Here is a 17687-nt window from a genome sequence, read left to right as displayed (position 1 = left end):
GGATGGATGGATGGACGGACAGACAGACAGACAGATAGATGATGGATGGATAGAGATATAGAGATAGATATGGATGGATATAAACAGACAGACAGATAGATGATGGATGGCTAGAGCAGTGGTTCTCAACCTTTCTAATGCCGTGACCCCATGATACAGTTCCCCATGTTGTCGTGACCCCCAACCACTTATACATCACCATGTGCCAGGGGCGTGGCCAAAAGGGAAAAAAATGGCAGACAGCCTTGTTTGGCGACCCCCGTGAAATGGTCGTTCGACCCCAAATGGGGTCCCGACCCACAGGTTGAGAACCACTGGGCTAGAGATAGAGATGGATGGCTAGATAGATAGATAGACAGACAGACAGATGATAAATAGAGATATAGATGGATGGATGGATGGATGGATGGATACATAGATAGACAGACAGATGATGGATGGATAGAGATATAGATGGATGGATGGATAGATATAGATAGACAGACAGACAGATGATGGATGGATAGAGATATAGAGATAGATATGGATGGATAGATATAGATAGACAGACACAGATAGATGGATGGCTAGAGATAGATGGCTAGATAGATAGACAGACAGACAGATGATGGAAGGATAGAGATATAGATGGATAGATAGATAGACAGACAGACAGCTAGCTAGCTAGATGATGGATGGCTAGAAATAGAGATATAGAGATGGATGGATGGATGGATGGATGGATGGATGGAGTGAGTGAGTGAGTGAGTGAGTGAGTGAGTGAGTGAGTGAGTCAGTGATGGGATTCAAATATGTGAATAACCAGTTCTCTGTTTTAGATGCCACTTCTGGAAGTCCATTCTGGGCCTGGGCAACAAAAAATTAGCTACCGGTTTTGCCAAACTGGTGCGAACTGGCTGAATCCCAACACTGGTTCCAAGTGACAATCACGTGGCCCCAGGACATGCTAGTTACTAGGCAAATAAACACATGCTAGTTGCTAGGCACCCAAATTTTGATCACAAGTGTGTGGCGGATGCTGCGATGGTCGTAAGTTAAAGACCCATCACAGGTCGCTTTTTTCAGTATCATTTTAACTTTGGTCACTAAAAGAATGGCTGTTAAGTTGAGGACTACTTGTAAATGAATGGTTGTAAGTGGAGGACCTTGTTCTGCCAGTAACCTCTTCTCTGTTCTACCAGCTCCTGAGTTTTTCTTTTATGGGGAGGCTTTTTTCACCCGTATAATTCTGCAATCAGCTGCTTCCCTACTTTGCCCCCCCCTTATGATTGACAGGTGAACGCAGGTGATGGGCATTCGCTCCTTCTCTCTTGCACATATGCACACATCTACACACAGCCACAGCCACTGAGCAGCTGTGAACAAGCCATTACTTCTGCCACTCCTCTGCAGCAACCAGCGGCAGGCGATGGGAGGGAACACTGGGCTGCCTCGGTTCTTCTGACAGAGGCCGGGAAAGAAGGAAGGAGTAATGATAACCCTTGATATAATCTTCCTGGGGATGGAGGTCCGTGGGGACACTGGAGAGGCTGGAACGCACAGATGTGGAGAGCTGGGGCACAGCCGAGGAACAGCTGGCGGTAGGGGAGGCCCGCTCCGACTTCACACTGATTTGGGTGTGCAAGGAAGGTGAGGTGGGGACTAGAGAGGTCTGGTCACAAATCCGACTTGCTGTTCTGTGGGGAAAAAGAAATACATTATGTATACAGGTAGTCCTCAACAGACAACCACAATTGGGAGCAAAATTTCCGTCGTAAGTTGTGATCGCAATCTGAGTCAGATCCGATTTTACAACCAGGTTTAAGAGGGTTGTTAAGAGAATCACTGCGGTTGTTAAGTGAATCTGTGGTTGTTAAGGGGATGCCATGGTCTTAAGTATGAACCAATTCTTCCAAATGGACCCTGTTTGCCAAAAATCAGCAAAAAAGGGGTCACAAATCGTGACTGCAGGTCACTGCAATCAGTCTGTTGAAGGAAAAGTTCATCATGGTTCAGTCCAAACCGGGAATAAACAACATAGCGACTGCTTTAGAAAGAGGGTTGCAACCTGCCTCCAGAAGTGGTGAATGCTCCAACACTGGAAATTTTTAAGAAGAGATTGGACAGCCATTTGTCCGAAATAGTATAGTGTTTCCTGCCTGAGCAGGGGGTTGGACTCGATGACCTCCAAGGTCCCTTTCCAACTTTTTTTTTTATTATTATTATTATTATTAGTAGTAGTAGTAGTAGTGAGGAGAGCCAGGCAGAAAGATTGCTCTGGAAGAAAAGAGAGAGAGCACATGTAGGGAGTGGGTTTTTATACCCTCTGGGGCTCTTGAGGTTTCCTGTTTCTATTTGAGGCTTTGTATTTCCTGTGTCATGTATTTTAACCTGAATCTGAGTGTGCCCCTTTGGTATCTGTGAGTTAATCCTATTATGTCCTTAGAGTTTGGGTAAAGTATATAGATTTTAGGTGTCTTTGTCTTCCTAAGCTTCTAGCTGGGGGCCTCCAACCTTCCTGGATTATTTATATCTGCATTTCTACAGAGCTGGTTTCTGCTTGGGGGAGAGAGACTTGGCGCTATGAAGAAAAAACTGGGCATGCTTTCCTGCCTCTTTAAGATCCTTTGAGGAAATATAACATTTTGCCCTTTTAATATTTCCTTCTCTGGGGGGCTGACTTCCCACAAATCGTAAACGCAAAGTAGTTGCCAAACACCCAAAATTGTGATCACATGATCATGGGGAATGATGCAGTGGTCGTAACTGCAAGGACTCGTCGTAGATGTGAGGACCAGATTTTTTTCAGCACCGTTGTAACATTGAACGGTCACTAAACAGGTGGTCATTAGTCAAGAATTACCTTCAGAGAAATCTGTTTATATTCTGAATTCTTGGGGAAGAGATGCACTTTTCTGTTAAAGCACAAGATGAATCAAGCTATTCTAAGTTAATTAGCTCTAAAACCCACCCACCCCTTCACACAAACCATTGTTCCTTTATTATTGTCACTTCCTGTTGTCGAACAGCTTCCCAAAACCACTCTTTTGTTTTACACCACAAATCAGATTCCAGGGTTTTGGACCGCAGGAATTGCTCACTGTGGATACTGAATGTGGCCACAAGATGGCAGCAGGATCTTGCTAATGATTCGGTTCAGGTTTTGCATCAAATTTATTGGAGAAGTAAATCATGGATATTTTTTCAGAACTTCTCATGGGACACACACCTGCATATGCCTTTAGCCCCAGGAAGTGTCCAAGGTTCTCCTTATCTAAACAGGAACACCTGGCTTTCAGATTATCTAGTAATCACAGTCCTGGAATTAATTAGCCCAGCATAAATGAGGAGGGTTGGATTAGCACCCAGAGCAAGCAGCAAAAGCTTCAGAGCCATTGCCTCTGAAGCAAAATAAGCATCATCACTGTAAACTCCAGATCAGATCCTTTCCTGTTTCATACCACTTCATCCTGGAGGAAAATAACAACTAGAGCGCCAAAGGCTTCTATTTCTGGGCAACATTCAGCATTTTTATCAATAACTTTAATGAAGAGAAGGACGAGGGGGGGGGGACATGATAGCAGTGTTCCAATATCTCAGGGGCTGCCACAAAGGAGAGGGAGTCAAGTTATTCTTCAAAGCACCTGAAGGCAGGACAAGAAGCAACGGATGAAAACTAATCAAGGAGAGATCCAATTTAGGACTAAGGAGAAATTTCCTGACAGTTAGAACAATTAACCAGTGGAATAACCTGCCTCCAGAAGGTGTGAATGCTCCCAACACTGGAAGTTTTTAAGAAGAGACTGGACAGCCATTTGTCTGAAATGGTATAGGGTTTCCTGCCTGAGCAGGGGGTTGGACTAGATGACCTCCAAGGTCCCTTCCAGTTCTATTCTATTGTAATCTTGGCAAATAGTCAAACAGTTGCCCACTCTATTTTTGTAAGCCTCCAGTGAGGCAAAGACAACATCTGGATTCCCGTAACACCCTGAAATGTAACTATCCAGCACCACATTTAGCCTACTTGAGCCTTGTGTGGATTTAGGCACAAAGGGGTTTCCGTACAGCTGTTGGTCACTCTTTGCTCAGGTCATTGCAACATGCCACTTCTTACCCTGACATCGGATATTCTCGGGGTTGCCAAGCTGCTGTGGTGTTTCCTTGGAAGCCAAAGGGGTGTGGGGTGCTTTCCCCCAAAGCATATTCTGAAAGTCAATCAACAACAACAACAACAAAAAAAAAAACAAGAAGGCAGACAAATATTACCACTGAAGATCTAGTGGGACGTTTAAAGAATCCAAAATAAACAAGTCTGACATGGAATAGGGTTTCCTGCAGCAAGGGGCTGGACTAGATGACCTCCAAGATCCCTTCCAACTTTATTATTTTATTATTGATCATTGCACAGTCAGCCAGATGTTCAGACTGGATTTGGCATTTTTGTCTACCTATCGAGTCCTTCCCAAGGACCTGGGATAGGCAGATGTGGATGTTTGATGGTATTACAGGTATCGTCGCAGGATGGAAGCAGTTCCTAGTAAGGCCGCCTTTTGCAATTGACTAATAGCGAATTTGTCAATGCCAATGGTGTTCAAGTGGTGCTCCAGTTGTTTTGGGATTGCACCCAAGGCGCCTATTACTATTGGTACTACCCTTGCTTGCCTTTGCCACAGTCTTTCTATTTCTATTTGTAGGTCTTTGTATTTTGTTATCTTCTCCAGTTCTTTCTCGTCTATTATGCTGTCTCCAGGCACTGCCACGTCCAGACTTTTTTGTCTTTCTTATCGACAACTGTTAAGTCCGGGGTGTTATGTTGCAGGTGCTTCCATCCTTCTGAAGTTGGTAAAATGAGGACCCAGATTGTTGGGGGCAAGAGGCTGACTCTGTAAACCGCTTAGAGAGGGCTGTAAAGCACTGCGATGTGGTATATAAGTCTAATTGGGTATGTCAAGTTTAAAGAAGAAAAGGACAAGGGGGGACATAATAGCACTCTTCCAATATTTCAGGGGCTGCCACAGAGAAGAGGGAGTGAAACTATTCTCCAAAGCGCCTGAAGGCAGGACAAGAAGCAATGGGTGGAAACTAATCAAGGAGAGAAGCAGTCTAGAACTAAGGAGAAACTTCCTGACAGTTAGAACAATTAACCAGTGGAACAACCTGCCTCCAGAAGCAGTAAATGCTCCAATACTGGAAGTTTTTAAGAAGAGACTGGACAGCCATTTGTCTGAAATGGTATAGGGTTTCCTGCCTGAGGAGGGGGTTGGACTAGATGACCTCCAAGGTACCTTCCAACATTATTATTATTATTATTATTATTATTATTATTATTATTGTTGCTATTGCTACCAGGGTTAGGAAATTTTTCAAAGGACTTAGAAACTTAAGCAAGCATAGGTGCCAGAAGCTCACTAGGATTGGCCTTGAACAATATACGAGGTTTTTCATTCACACCTAGAAACCCTGTGTGGACCATACCTGATGGGGTGGAGGAGAGGAAGGGGTATCCTGGTAGCCCACGTCCAGGGAGACCTCCACTGGGCAATACGGGACTCAGATTCTGAAGCCCAGGAGGATACAATGGGCGCTGTGGGGAAAGAATCAGGTTGAGATCACCTCCTGTAATATTTTCCATCTACTAACCCAGTGTTTCCCAAACTTGACAATTTTAAGGCATGTGGACTTCAACTCCCAGAATTCCACAGCCAGCATTGCTGGCTGTGGAATTCTGGGAGTTGAAGTCCTCATGCCTTAAAATTGTCAAGTTTGGGAAACACTGTACTAACCCATCAAATTTTCTTCTCAATAGACAGTATCTGCAGAACAGGGCTGGACTGTGGAATTCCGGGTGTCTCCTGAATTTGGTTGTTTCCTTTGCAGACATTTCATTACCCAACTAGATAACATTATCAGTGTCACGGAGTGTGGAGCTTGGTCCCTGTTCATAGATAGCAGGTTGCTTTGCCAGTTTGGGCAGGGATGTGGCTTCCTTCATGCCCAATAAAATGGCCATTTTTGTTCAAAGTTTTATCAATACACATTTGTGTATCAGTACAGGCTGACCTTGACTGACAACTATAATTGAGCCCAGAATTACAATTCTAAGCCAGCAAGTCAGCACATGACCGTGTCTGATTTTATGACCTTTTTAGCAGTAGTTATTAAGCGAACAGTGTGGTTGTTAAGCAAAGGCTGCTATTGCTTGTTTGTTCATTCATTCATTCATTCATTCATTTATGAGACTTATATACCGCTTTAAGTGCAAGCACTCTCTAAGCGGTGTACACCAGTAAGCAATGTATATATATATTTACATTGCCCCCAACAATCTGGGTCCTCATTTTACCTACCCCGGAAGGATGGAAGGCTGAGTCAACCTTGAGCCGGTGAGATTTGAACCGCTGACCTGCTGAACACAGTCAGCTAAAGTGGCCTGCAGTACTGCACTCTAACTGCTGCGTCACCTCGGCTCATTGTTATTATACCCAAGGGTTGTTTTTTTTTGCCAGAAACTGGAAACCAGAAAAAATGCCAAAAATTGCATTTATATGATCATGGGACACTATGAAGGGTCATCAATAGAAACCAGTTGCCAAGGACCAAAAACGCAATCACATGACTATAGGTGTGTGTGTGTGTGTGTGTGTGTGTGTGTGTGTGTGTGAGAGAGAGAGAGAGAGAGAGAGAGAGAGAGAGAGAGAGAGAGCATCAGCACGTCAAAAACAGGTCATAAGTAGTTGGGGGGAGGGGCACTGTAATTTTGAATGATTGCTAAGCAAGCAGTTGTTAAACCAGGACTACCTCTAATGCAGAAGAGAAAGTATATCATGTAAGAAAGAAAGTGGAACAATGGCCAGGCACCTGAATTTCTATCATGTGACGCTGGGGATGCTGCAACGGCCGTGTGAAACATGGTAGTAAAGTCACTTCTTTCAGTTGTAAATCATGGTTATAAATCAAGGACAACCTGTATTCTATTCCACCCATCACTGGCTTTAGCCCTGCGTTAAAAGTCATGGTGGCACAGTGGTTAGAATGCAGCTGATGTGGTTCCGGCTAATGAAACATTCCAAAGAACTTCCAGGCATTTATTTTCCTAAAAGTCTTTTATTGTTACAAAATGTGGGCACAGGCACAACGGAGGGATGGTAGGATCTAAGTTCTCTTCCTCTGAGCAGTTAAATTATCAGCATGTTCCCTCCCTAAATTAGCCATCATATCTCACATTATCCAATTAGTGTGAAGGTCAAATGTTTTCTTCCTCTTTCTTTCCCGGGGCTTTACCCCCAACGCCCCTTGTGCTCTTTATTAACCCCATAGTTACCAGACAATTTTGCATATTGTCAAAAGCAAGAATATACAATATTTGCAGCGTTGACAGCAGCATTGAAGGCTAATTCTGCTGACTGCCATCTGCCAGCACTTCTGCAGTTCGATCCTGACCGGCTCAAGGTTGACTCAGCCTTCCATCCTTCCGAGGTCAGTAAAATGAGGACCCAGATTGTTGGGGACCACAGGCTGACTCTATCAAACAGCTTAGAGAGGGCTGTGAAGCACTGTGAAGCGGTATATAAGCCTAAGTGCTATTGCTATTTATCTGCATATGACTTTTACCCTCTTGGCATTGGCCTGTGTCTCTTGCCCAGAAGTTGAATCTTTGGATCATCTACCGCAGGGGTCCCCAACCCCCAGTCTGTGGACCAGTACCAGGCCACGGAATGCCAGCAACCGGTCCGCACAAATAAGCAAAGCCCCAGGGATGCAGGAAGCATACAAAACCACACACCCTCCAGCCCGTGGAAAAACCTCTCTCCACGGAACCAGTCCCTGGTGCCCAAAAGGTTGGGGACCTCTGATCTACCCCCCAAAAACAGATGGATACTGTAAGTTACTCACAGTGGATGTTAGATTGTTTCTGCTTGCAGAAGGGCGTCCTTTCACCCGATGGGAGTCAGCCCCCAGATAGAGCGGAGGAGGGGTTTTGCTCGACAATACACGGCTGAGGTTGCTGTGGGAGAAGATCGAATACCCAATACCTGCAGAATCAGAAAAGGGATGAAATTCAGGCTGATGACGGCCCAGAAGACATAGCTCCTGTTTGTAAGTGGACAGCAGTCTGCAGTCCCCTGCCAAAGCCCCATTCCTAGATCCCCGGCCGTACCAAAATGCTGAAATGCTGTAGTATCACTTGTTATGCAAGTGGGCAGGAAACCACCCTTGAAATAATTATTTAACATTCTGGGAGTTGACGTCTTAAAATTGTCAAGATTGGACATCCCTGAGCTAAACAGACCCAGTCTCTTTAGGTCTTCTTCATAGGATTTAGGATTTATCTCCATCCTCGTTGTTCTTCTCTGCACTGTTTCCAGCTTCTCAATGTCAATGTAAGGGCCTGCCTCAAACCCTCTTCCCAAGAAAGCAGAACTCCTGGAACAGCTTCATTCCAAAAGGAACTTTTATTAGGAGAAGTTGACAGCAGGCACAGAAGGCAGGATCTGAGAGTTTCCCACGCGGATCAATAGGTTAAAAGAGTAACTGGCAAACCCCACCCCAATAGTCAAACCAGCGTGTTCAAATGGCCCAATCCCCAGGTGTGAATCCACTGTGGGAACGGGATTGATAAGGCGCCGTTCCCAAGGCTGTCAGGATGTTCGGTCTTCGCGCCTCTTCTTCCCCAGCTAGAGATAAGGCAGATGTCTGGAGGCACATTCCTTTCTCACACCAGGCCGGCATCAAGGGAAATAGATCAAAGAGCAGGCAGATAAAGGAAAGTGGAGGGGATACATTGTAGTGCCCCTAGCTCCCCCCTCCCCCCAGAATTATGGCAGAACCCACAAGAATAAAGAAATCACCCCCCCTCCCAACAACCAGGTCTGACAGTCATTCTTATATGGTGGAGACGTGGACATTGGATTCCAGTTGCAGTCTGACTAGCAAGAGAAAAACTGTCACTTCCCATCATCTCAACATTATGCCTTTGCTGATGCAGCCCAAGCCGTAAGTGGAGGACTACCTGTACTTGGAGAGGTGAAACCGAGGCATCTTATACGGCCCCTTTACCTGGTCCAAGGGTGGCTGGGGACCGCACTGAAGGGAAGGCTGCTTTGGGAAGAGTCGGCTTAAACTGCTGCAGACGGTTCTGTTGAACAGGAGATTCGGCTGAATTGCACACACCACCCTCGCTCCCAGATTGGGGAGTTCCTATGGATGCCCCCTCGAGACTCGACAGGGAAGCAGCCGACTGCAAGGGAAAACAGGACATCGAAAAGATCAGGAGGGGAAAAACATGATTATTTGGGCTCTTTTGAAGTAGAACGGGATGAGCCTGTCTGCTGAGGATGTCCTGGGAAGATCTGTTGAAAAATCTTCCTCTGTGTCAGTGATGGCCAAGGCTTGGCAGCGTTAAGATTTGTGGACTTCAGTGCCCAGGATAAATACAGGTCATCCTCAAGTTACGGCCACAACTGAGCTCAATCTTTATGTTGCTACACGAAACATTTATTAAGTGAGTTTGCTCCATGTTACAACTTCTCTTGCCACAGTTATTAAGTGTAGTCAGTGGTTGCAGTTGTTAAGTTAGTAACACGGTTGTTAAGTGAATCTGGATTCCCCATTGACTCTGCTTGTCAGAAGATTGCAAAAGAGGACCACATGACACCCCCCCCCCCGGAACACTGCAACCCTTTTAATTATGAACTGCTTGCAAGCGATTTTGATCATGTGATCATGGGGATGCTGCGATGGTCGTAATTGTGAAAAATGGTCATAAATTACTTTTCCCAGTACAGTTGTAAGTTTGAACGGTCACTAAATGTTGTAAGTCTAGGACTACCTGTATTTTCAATCTGGACTGGACTGGACTAGAATAGAACAGAACAGAAATTGGAATGAAAGAATTAGAATAGAGTAGAGTAGAGTAGAGTAGAGTAGAGTAGAGTAGAGTAGAGTAGATTGGAATAGAGATGGAAGGGACGTTGGAGGTCTTCTAGTCCAACCCCCTGCTCAGGCAGGAAACCCTATACCATTTCAGACAAATGGCTGTCCAGTCTCTTCTTAAAAATGTCCAATGTTGGAGCAGTCACAACTTCTGGAGGCAGATTGTTCCACTGATAAATTGTTCTGTCAGGAAAGGACTCATTCTATTTTTCATGGTTCCAATGTTACATTTATTGTTTTATTTCCACATCAGTGGGGCGGTGTGTGTGCATGTGTATTGGTGAATCCAAAGAGTTCACATGATGAAATGTGCAGGTTATTACGTATAAAAATCTCTTCCTCTATGCATGATACAGATTTTATATGACATGCAACTTCTGGCAAGTAATTTCTCCCACTACAATGTGTCCTCTCCTTTATGATTACCAATATATATGCATTTTAAAACATCAGTTCCATTTATACTTTTGAACTGGTGACTCTGTTGCAACATTTAGAAAAGTAAAAAGTGAGCACATTTCTTGGCTAGCCTATTCGAAGTCTGTTCTAGTCTGGCTGGAAGCATTTTTATGATGATTCTGGAAGTTTTCCAAGCTAAGTTTGGAACAGTTCCAATCCAAAACGCTCAAAATAATATCTGAATCCTTCCACTACGGTCAAAACTTTCCAAATGCTTAACAGCATTTTGCGTGCAACCTCCCTGGCACATCTCTACTATGCATTTTTTTTAAAAAGCATTTGAACCCACTTTTAGGGAGCAAATGAATGGAAAATTCATAGCAGGACCTGTACAGGTGGTCCTCGACTTACGACCACAAGTGAGCCCAAAATTTCTATTGTTAAGCAGGATAGTTTTTAAGTGAATTTTGCTCCATTTTCTTGCCACAGTTAAGTGAATCATTGCAGTTGTTAAATTAGTGACATGGTTGTTAAGAGAATCTGGGTTCCCCCATTGACTTTGCATCACGTGACACACACACATCCCGGGACACCACAACCACCATAAATATGTGCCAATTGCCAAGTATCTGAATTTTGATTGTGTGACTATGAGGATACTGCAACAGTTGTAAGTGTAAAAAATGGTCGTAAGTTACTTGTCAACGCTGCTAACATCGGATGTTCTTGCTCTGACAATATATGGAGATGCAGCCATTTTCCTTCTTATGTTTTACTCTTAGAATTAGAGTTGGAATTAGATGATGTTGGGGGTGGGAGGAAGAGGAATGTGTATGGGAGTTACACAATATTGTAACTAGGGTGAGAACCAAGGTTTTTTGAAATAAGAGATGATAAGAAATGGCAGGGTTGGAGAACAGGAGGGAAAGCCTGCATTTCAAACTAATTGGAGAATGTGATTTATGGCTGTTAATTAGAGGAGGGAATTGTGCTTGATACTATGTGCTCAGGGGAGAGGAATTCAGATTTTGGCTTTGCTATGTAGGTGCTGATGCTATGCTATTCTGAATGAAGATTCTTTAAGGTAAACAATGCCTCGAAGTTCTTTGAAGAGTTTCATCTGTCGGAACCATGACATTACTTTTGACAAGGCCGTTGTAGCTTCGAACGGTCACTAAACACATTGTTGTAACTCAAGGACTACCTGTGGCAATTTGTTTATCCCAAGCAATACTCACGCTCAGTTTTGGACGGGCTAATCTAAGGTCCATTCCTTCATCAAGCTGCCTCAGTTTCTCAGCTGGGTCCAAAGCTTCTACAAGATCCAGTTCTGCACCTTCAAAGCCCAGGCCTTTTCGTTTCAGGGTCTGCAGCAATTTAAAAACATTAATAATGTAGATGTAAAATCAAAGAAATATAATGCTAATCAAGGAGAGAAGCAACCTAGAATTAAGGAGAAACTTCCTGACAGTTAAAACAATTAACCAGTGGAACAACCTGTCTCCAGAAGTGGTGAATGCTCCAACACTGGAAGTTTTTAAGAAGAGACTGGACTGTCATTTGTCCGAAATGATGTAGGGTTTCCTGCCTGAGCAAGGGGTTGGACTAGATGACCTCCAAGGTCCATTTCAACTTTATTATTATTATTATTATTAATGCTATTAAATAAAGCCAATCTGAAGTGCAGTTGAGTTACATGCTCAATTTGTGTTCGGCTTATACAGTAATCTTCGATTTACGACTGTAATTGAACCTGGAATTACAGTTATAACTTAAGTGGTCATTAAGTGGGTCACCATGTGACTCCACCTGATTTTATGATCTTTTATGCGGCGGTCATTAAGCAAATGCTGTGGTTGTTAAATAAATACTGCAGTCATGAAGTTAGGACTGCTTATATTCCCCAATGGATAGAAAGCACTTTTCAAGCTTTACAAAATTCATTTCAATAAAAAAACAGAGTTGGAAGGGACCTTTGGAGGTCTTCTAGTCCAGGGCTTTTCAACTTTTTCACCCATTGTGCCACTTTTTGGATATGGCAATATCCGAGTACCACCAATCATCTAGCAAGGTGCCAAAAACTTGATGACCCCCCCCAAAAAAGGAAAAAAGTGATAAAGTACAGGTAGTCCTCGACTTACAACAGTTCACTTAGTGACTGTTCGAAGTTACAATGGCACTGAAAAAAGTGCCCCCCAAGCCACAGCCGAGCAAGACACCTGCCTGCCCACCCAGTGGCGCTCTTCCTCCTGTCCGAGATTTTAACTGTTGTGAACATTTCTGTTGAGGATTGGCAGTGGGGGTGGGGAGGGGGGTGTTTGGTTTTTATTCCCCCTGTCTGCTGGATGGTTGTAGCAGGTTTTGGTCACTTTACATGACCCTGGGACACTGTGACCGTCATAAATATGAATCAGTTGCCAAGCATCTGAATGTAAATCACAAGACCCTGGAGATGCTGCAACATTCCAGCTGATTGGCACTTCTTCTGGGCTCAGCAGAAGCACCAGGATCAGCACTGAGCTCCAGCTGAATCCTGGCACTGATCCTGGCGCTTCCACTGAACCCTGACAGCCCCGAAGCGCTGATCAGCTGGAAAGCGGCACTGATCCTGGCGCTTCCACTGAGCCCTGACAGCCCTGCAGCTCCAGCCATCTCTCACTCAGGCTTGTGCGGTGCTGCCACCAGTTCAGCTCATTCACCTCCCCCGTTACCACTTTTCTAGGATGGTCACGTACCCCCTGCCAGGTGCCAATGTACCACAGGTGGTACCCATATCACTGATTGAAAAGCCCTGCTCTAGTCCAACCCCCTGCTCAGGCAGGAAATCCTATACCATTTCAGACAAATGTCCAATCTATGCTGGGAGTGGTTTTGGAGTGGTCTGTCACTGACATGGCAAGACACTAGAACAGGGGTCTGCAACCTTGACAACTTTAAGACTTGTGGACTTCAGCTCCCAGCTATGCTGGCTGAGGAATTCTGGGAGCTGAAATCCACAAGTCTTAAAGTTGTCAAGGTTGCAGACCCCTGCACTAGAATATAAACTGAGATCAAACCCCACTCCCTACTAGTACTGGTCATGTTACCTAGTTTGGGTAATGAAATGTCTGCAAGAAAACAACCAAGCTCAGAGACCACTCTCATTTCAACCCTGACCTACAAATATGGTCACTAAGCGAGGAGTATCTCAACACTGTTTTGTTTATCAAACCACATGACTGCATTTCTAACATAGAGAAGTTAAACGGTATGGCAAATTATACATCAACAGCAGACGTATTGTTTGCCAACTTTAAAATGCAAACCTTAATGCATCAGATTCATTATTTAAAGAAAGATAGATTTGGTACTGATCAAAAAGAATATTTTTAGTTCAGGGCTGGGCTGTGGAGTCCTCTATGCTCTCTAAGCTTGGCTGTTACCACTTATTGGTCAGTGATGATATTACCTAGTTGGGTTAAGGAAACATCTGCAAGAAAACAACTAAGCTGGTTTCTGATATTCCAAAATCCGAAGAGCCCTTTGAGGAAGCTGCATTTTAGTGTCTATGGAGATTCTCAGTCATCCAGGTCATGGTTGTCCCAAAGGTGCTTTTTGAAGGGCACGCTTCAAAGCCCAACACAAGATACGTGCACACTTCAAACCCAAGAATACACTAAGACAGCAGCTGGTCCACCCCAAGGCTAAAACACTAAGTCACAAACTGAGCAATGTGGTATATGCAATACAATGCAGTGAGCCACGTGCAGATTTGTACATTGAGGAAACAAAACAACCCCTTCATAAACATAGGGCACAACACAGGAGAACAAGCCCATCAGGACAAGATTCAACAGTCCATCTGCATTTAAAAGGCAAAGGCCGCTCTTTTGAAGACAGCGAAGTCCACATTTTGGACAGAGAGGACCGCTGTTTTGAAAGAGGGGTCAAAGAGGCCATCTATATCAAAACTGAACAGCCCTGTCTCAACAGAGGAGGGATCCAACATCATCTATCTCCAGTCTACAACACAGTCCTTGCAGCAGTTCCAAGAAGGCTCCCCACCCATTTGCACTACTCAGGTGACCCTGAAAACACAGATAAGTCTTCAAGTGGTCTCAACGACTCTCTAAAACAGAGGTCCCCAACTTTTTGGGCACCAGGGAACGGTTCCACGGAGAGAGGTTTTTCTGCGGACCGGAGAGTGCGTGGTTTTGTGTGCTGCCTGCATCTCACGGATGGGGCTTTGCTTGTTTGTGCGGACCGGTTGCTGGCATGCCGTAGCTCGGTACCGGTCCACGGACCAGGGGTTGGGAACCCCTGCTCTAAAAGAATGCATATGACCAGCTATCTGTCTGCAAGGAGTATAAATCCTTCCAATCCCCACCATCCAGTCAGAGCTGAAGAAGAAACAAGAAAACAAAGAACTCCAGCTGCCTCAGGGAAAAGCACCTTTGAATTTTAGGAGCCTTCCCACGTTTTACCTCCAGAATATCCGAGTTGGTTCGACTCTCGTGGGGTTCGCTGTACTCCGTGTACTTCAAGAGAACCTTGTCCATGTCCGTGCTGGCATACTGGAAGAGACGGTTGGTGCTGTTGAAAATGATCAGGGCGATCTCACAGTCACACAGGACGCTGAGCTCGTAGGCCTTTTTCATCAACCCAAACTTCCTCTTGGTGAACGTGACCTAACACAGGGCAGGGGAAACAAAATACAGGCAGTCCTTAACTTAACAACCACAATCGAGCCCAATCTGTCGCTAAGCGAGACATTTGTCAAGTGGCCCCATTTTACGACCCTTCTTGCCACAGTTGTTAAGTGAATCACTGCGGTTGTTAAGTTAGTAACACGGTGGTGAGGGAAATCTGGCTTCCCCATTGATTTTGCTTGGCAGAAGGTCGCAAAAGGGGATCATATGACCCCCCCGGGACACTGCGACCGTCATAAACGTGAATCAGTGGCCAAGCCTCTCAGTTTTGATCACAAGACCATGGGGACGCCACAACAGTCAGTAAGTGTGAAAAACAATCGTAACCATCACTTGTTGTAACTTTGAAAGGTCAATAACTGAACAGTTGTAAGTCGAGGTCTATCTGTAAGAAATGGGGCAGATTTGGCCAACTTGCAACTGGGGCCAGGAATTTAAAGCCTACAGATCATCTGGCACTCAGTTTCTGTCAACACGAAGGCGTTACTCTAGGGGTCTTCAAACTTGGCCCTTTTATGACTTGTGGACTTCAACTCCCAGAATTCCTCAGCCAGGCACGCGTGCCTGGCTGAGGAATTCTGGGAGTTGAAGCCCACAAGTCATAAAAGGGCCAGGTTTGAAGGCCCCTGCATTACTTATTTTATTTTATTTATTTATTTATTTACAGTATTTATATGCCGCCCAATCCCAAAGGACTCAGGGCAGCGTACAAAGTTAAAAACAATGATACTTCCTCCTTAAGCCCCCCATAATGCTATTCAGGTCCTTTTTTTCTCGCTCTTCCTTTGCTTCAAAACGTTTTGGGCCTGCATTTCTCAACCATGCAGCTAAGCTGGGAAAATCGATGGTTGTTGACTCTGGTTCACAAGTTAACTACCAAAGACAAATGACTTTGAGAAATGAAAAGGGTGTAGACTGAGGTATGTCTCATTTTATTTCCAAACAATCTTGTGAGAAGCCTGGATTAAGAAAAAAAAGTATTATCCAAAGTCACTTAATAATGTTTCTGGCTAGGTGGGTGGAGAGCATGCTCCCTTTAACAAGTGTAATGAGTCAGCAAGTTTTTAAATCTTTTCCTCTCTGATAAGCTCCTTTTTCTTCTTTTTTATCTTTCCTCTCGTCCCTTTTTTCTTTTCTTATTTTTTTCTTTCTTTCTTCCTTCCCTTCCTTCCTTCCCCTTTTCCCTTCTCCTTCCTTCCTTCCTTCCTTCCTTCCTTCCTTCCTTCCTTCCTCTCTCTCTTCCTTCCTTCCTTCCTTCCTTCCTTCCTTCCTTCCTTCCTCCTCTCCCTCCCCCTTCCTTCCTTCCTTCCTTCCTTCCTTCCTTCCTTCCTTCCTTCCTTCCTTCCTTCCAGATAGTGCTCAATTTACAGCCCTATGACTTTTAAAATGGCAACTTCAATTTAAAAAGTCTCTCCAGGTTGGCTAGAGATGATGGGAGCTGTAGTCCTTAGCAGAAAAATCTGGTCAGAGGTCCATCTGATTGCCAGTCCACTTCTGCTTTAGAGGCGCTTACCTGCCGGTTCCTTTGGTCCAAGATTCGGCTAATCTGTATCTTTTTTCGGCCCATTGCAGTCCGGGAGATGAAAGAGCTTTGATAAGATGAAAAAAAAAAGGGATGTTATTTGTATATTCAGGATTTTTTTACCCTGGTAAAACCAGATTTGAATTGAGAGTTGAATCTAATTCCAAACCAGCTTAATCATCACAGCTCCTGCTCTGTGAATCTGGAGATTTTTTAGTTTTTATGGAAATCCAAGGGATATTTTTAGCTGTCGCATGAACTACTTGATCCTACAAGGGGGGAGAAAGGAGTCACGTAGCAACCAAGTCCATTTCAAATCACTTTAAAACCATGATGGCAAAGTTAGTCTGTAACCTGGGATTATTCCAACCCTGGAGTAATTAACCTCCTCTTTCTGACCTGCTGCCCACAATAAGCCTCAGAATCAGCAACAGTCAGTTTTTCCACTCCCCTCCCATTATTAAGACATGATTTCAGTGTGCTGCGTTAAAATAAGCGAGCACATAAATAAATTTTAAAAAAGAAAGCTGGCCACTGGCATGTACTTATGACAGCTGCCCTGCCCCAGGGTCACGTGATCACCACTTGTAACCTTCCCAGCCGGCTTCCAACAAGCAAAGTCAATGGGGGGAGGAGACAGGTTCGCTTAACAACTGCACGATTCGCTTAACAACGGCAATGATTCATTGAACAACTGTAGCAAACAAGGTCGTGAAATGGGGCGAAACTCACTTAACAGCTGCCTCGTTTAGCAATGGGCACAATTGTGGTCACACGTCAAGGACTACCTTTACACTCTAAATATTATTATACAGGTAGTTCTCAACTTACAACAGTTCATTTGGTGACCATTCAAAGTTACAACGGCACTGAAAAAGGTGACTTGTGACCATTTTTCACACTTACGACCATTGCAGCATCCCCAGGATCACATTGTTCATATTTACGACGGTTGTGGCGATGAAAATTTGGATGCTTGGCAACTGGTTCCTATTTATGACTGTGTCCCTAGGTCATGGGGTTTCCCTTTTGCAACCTTCTGACAAGCAAAGTCAATGGGGAAGCTGGATTCACTTAACGACCATTAAGAACTGCAGCGATTCACTTAAAAATGCATCACAAGAAAAGTTGTAAAATGGGGCAAAACTCACTGGACAAATGTCTCA

The 17687-nt window shown here is 44.4% G+C and overlaps 1 protein-coding gene across 3 annotated transcripts in view; it reads right to left on the bottom strand.

Moving 5' to 3' along the window:
* Positions 1-789: 789 nt before the first annotated feature.
* Positions 790-17687, bottom strand: part of MEF2B (myocyte enhancer factor 2B) — a 47972-nt gene continuing 31074 nt past the window's right edge. For 2 of the 3 annotated variants that reach the window (XM_039318855.1, XM_039318856.1), the window contains exons 2-9: positions 16513-16588; positions 14775-14978; positions 11550-11678; positions 9037-9217; positions 7873-8012; positions 5455-5563; positions 4094-4184; positions 790-1676 (exon numbers count right to left, since the gene is read on the bottom strand). In XM_039318855.1, coding sequence (XP_039174789.1) covers positions 1370-1676; positions 4094-4184; positions 5455-5563; positions 7873-8012; positions 9037-9217; positions 11550-11678; positions 14775-14978; positions 16513-16566 — 1215 coding nt within the window. In that variant the 5' untranslated portion in view covers positions 16567-16588 and the 3' untranslated portion in view covers positions 790-1369. The remainder of the gene's footprint in view (positions 1677-4093; positions 4185-5454; positions 5564-7872; positions 8013-9036; positions 9218-11549; positions 11679-14774; positions 14979-16512; positions 16589-17687) is intronic. The other variant, XM_039318857.1, reaches the window with a different exon arrangement.

Source organism: Crotalus tigris, unplaced genomic scaffold (genome assembly GCF_016545835.1).
Source record: "Crotalus tigris isolate CLP2741 ecotype Arizona unplaced genomic scaffold, ASM1654583v1 scf7180000021606.106154, whole genome shotgun sequence".
Lineage (NCBI taxonomy): Eukaryota > Metazoa > Chordata > Lepidosauria > Squamata > Viperidae > Crotalus > Crotalus tigris.
Note: the sequence above shows the minus strand (reverse complement) of the source record. Positions and strands in the feature narration are given on the sequence as shown.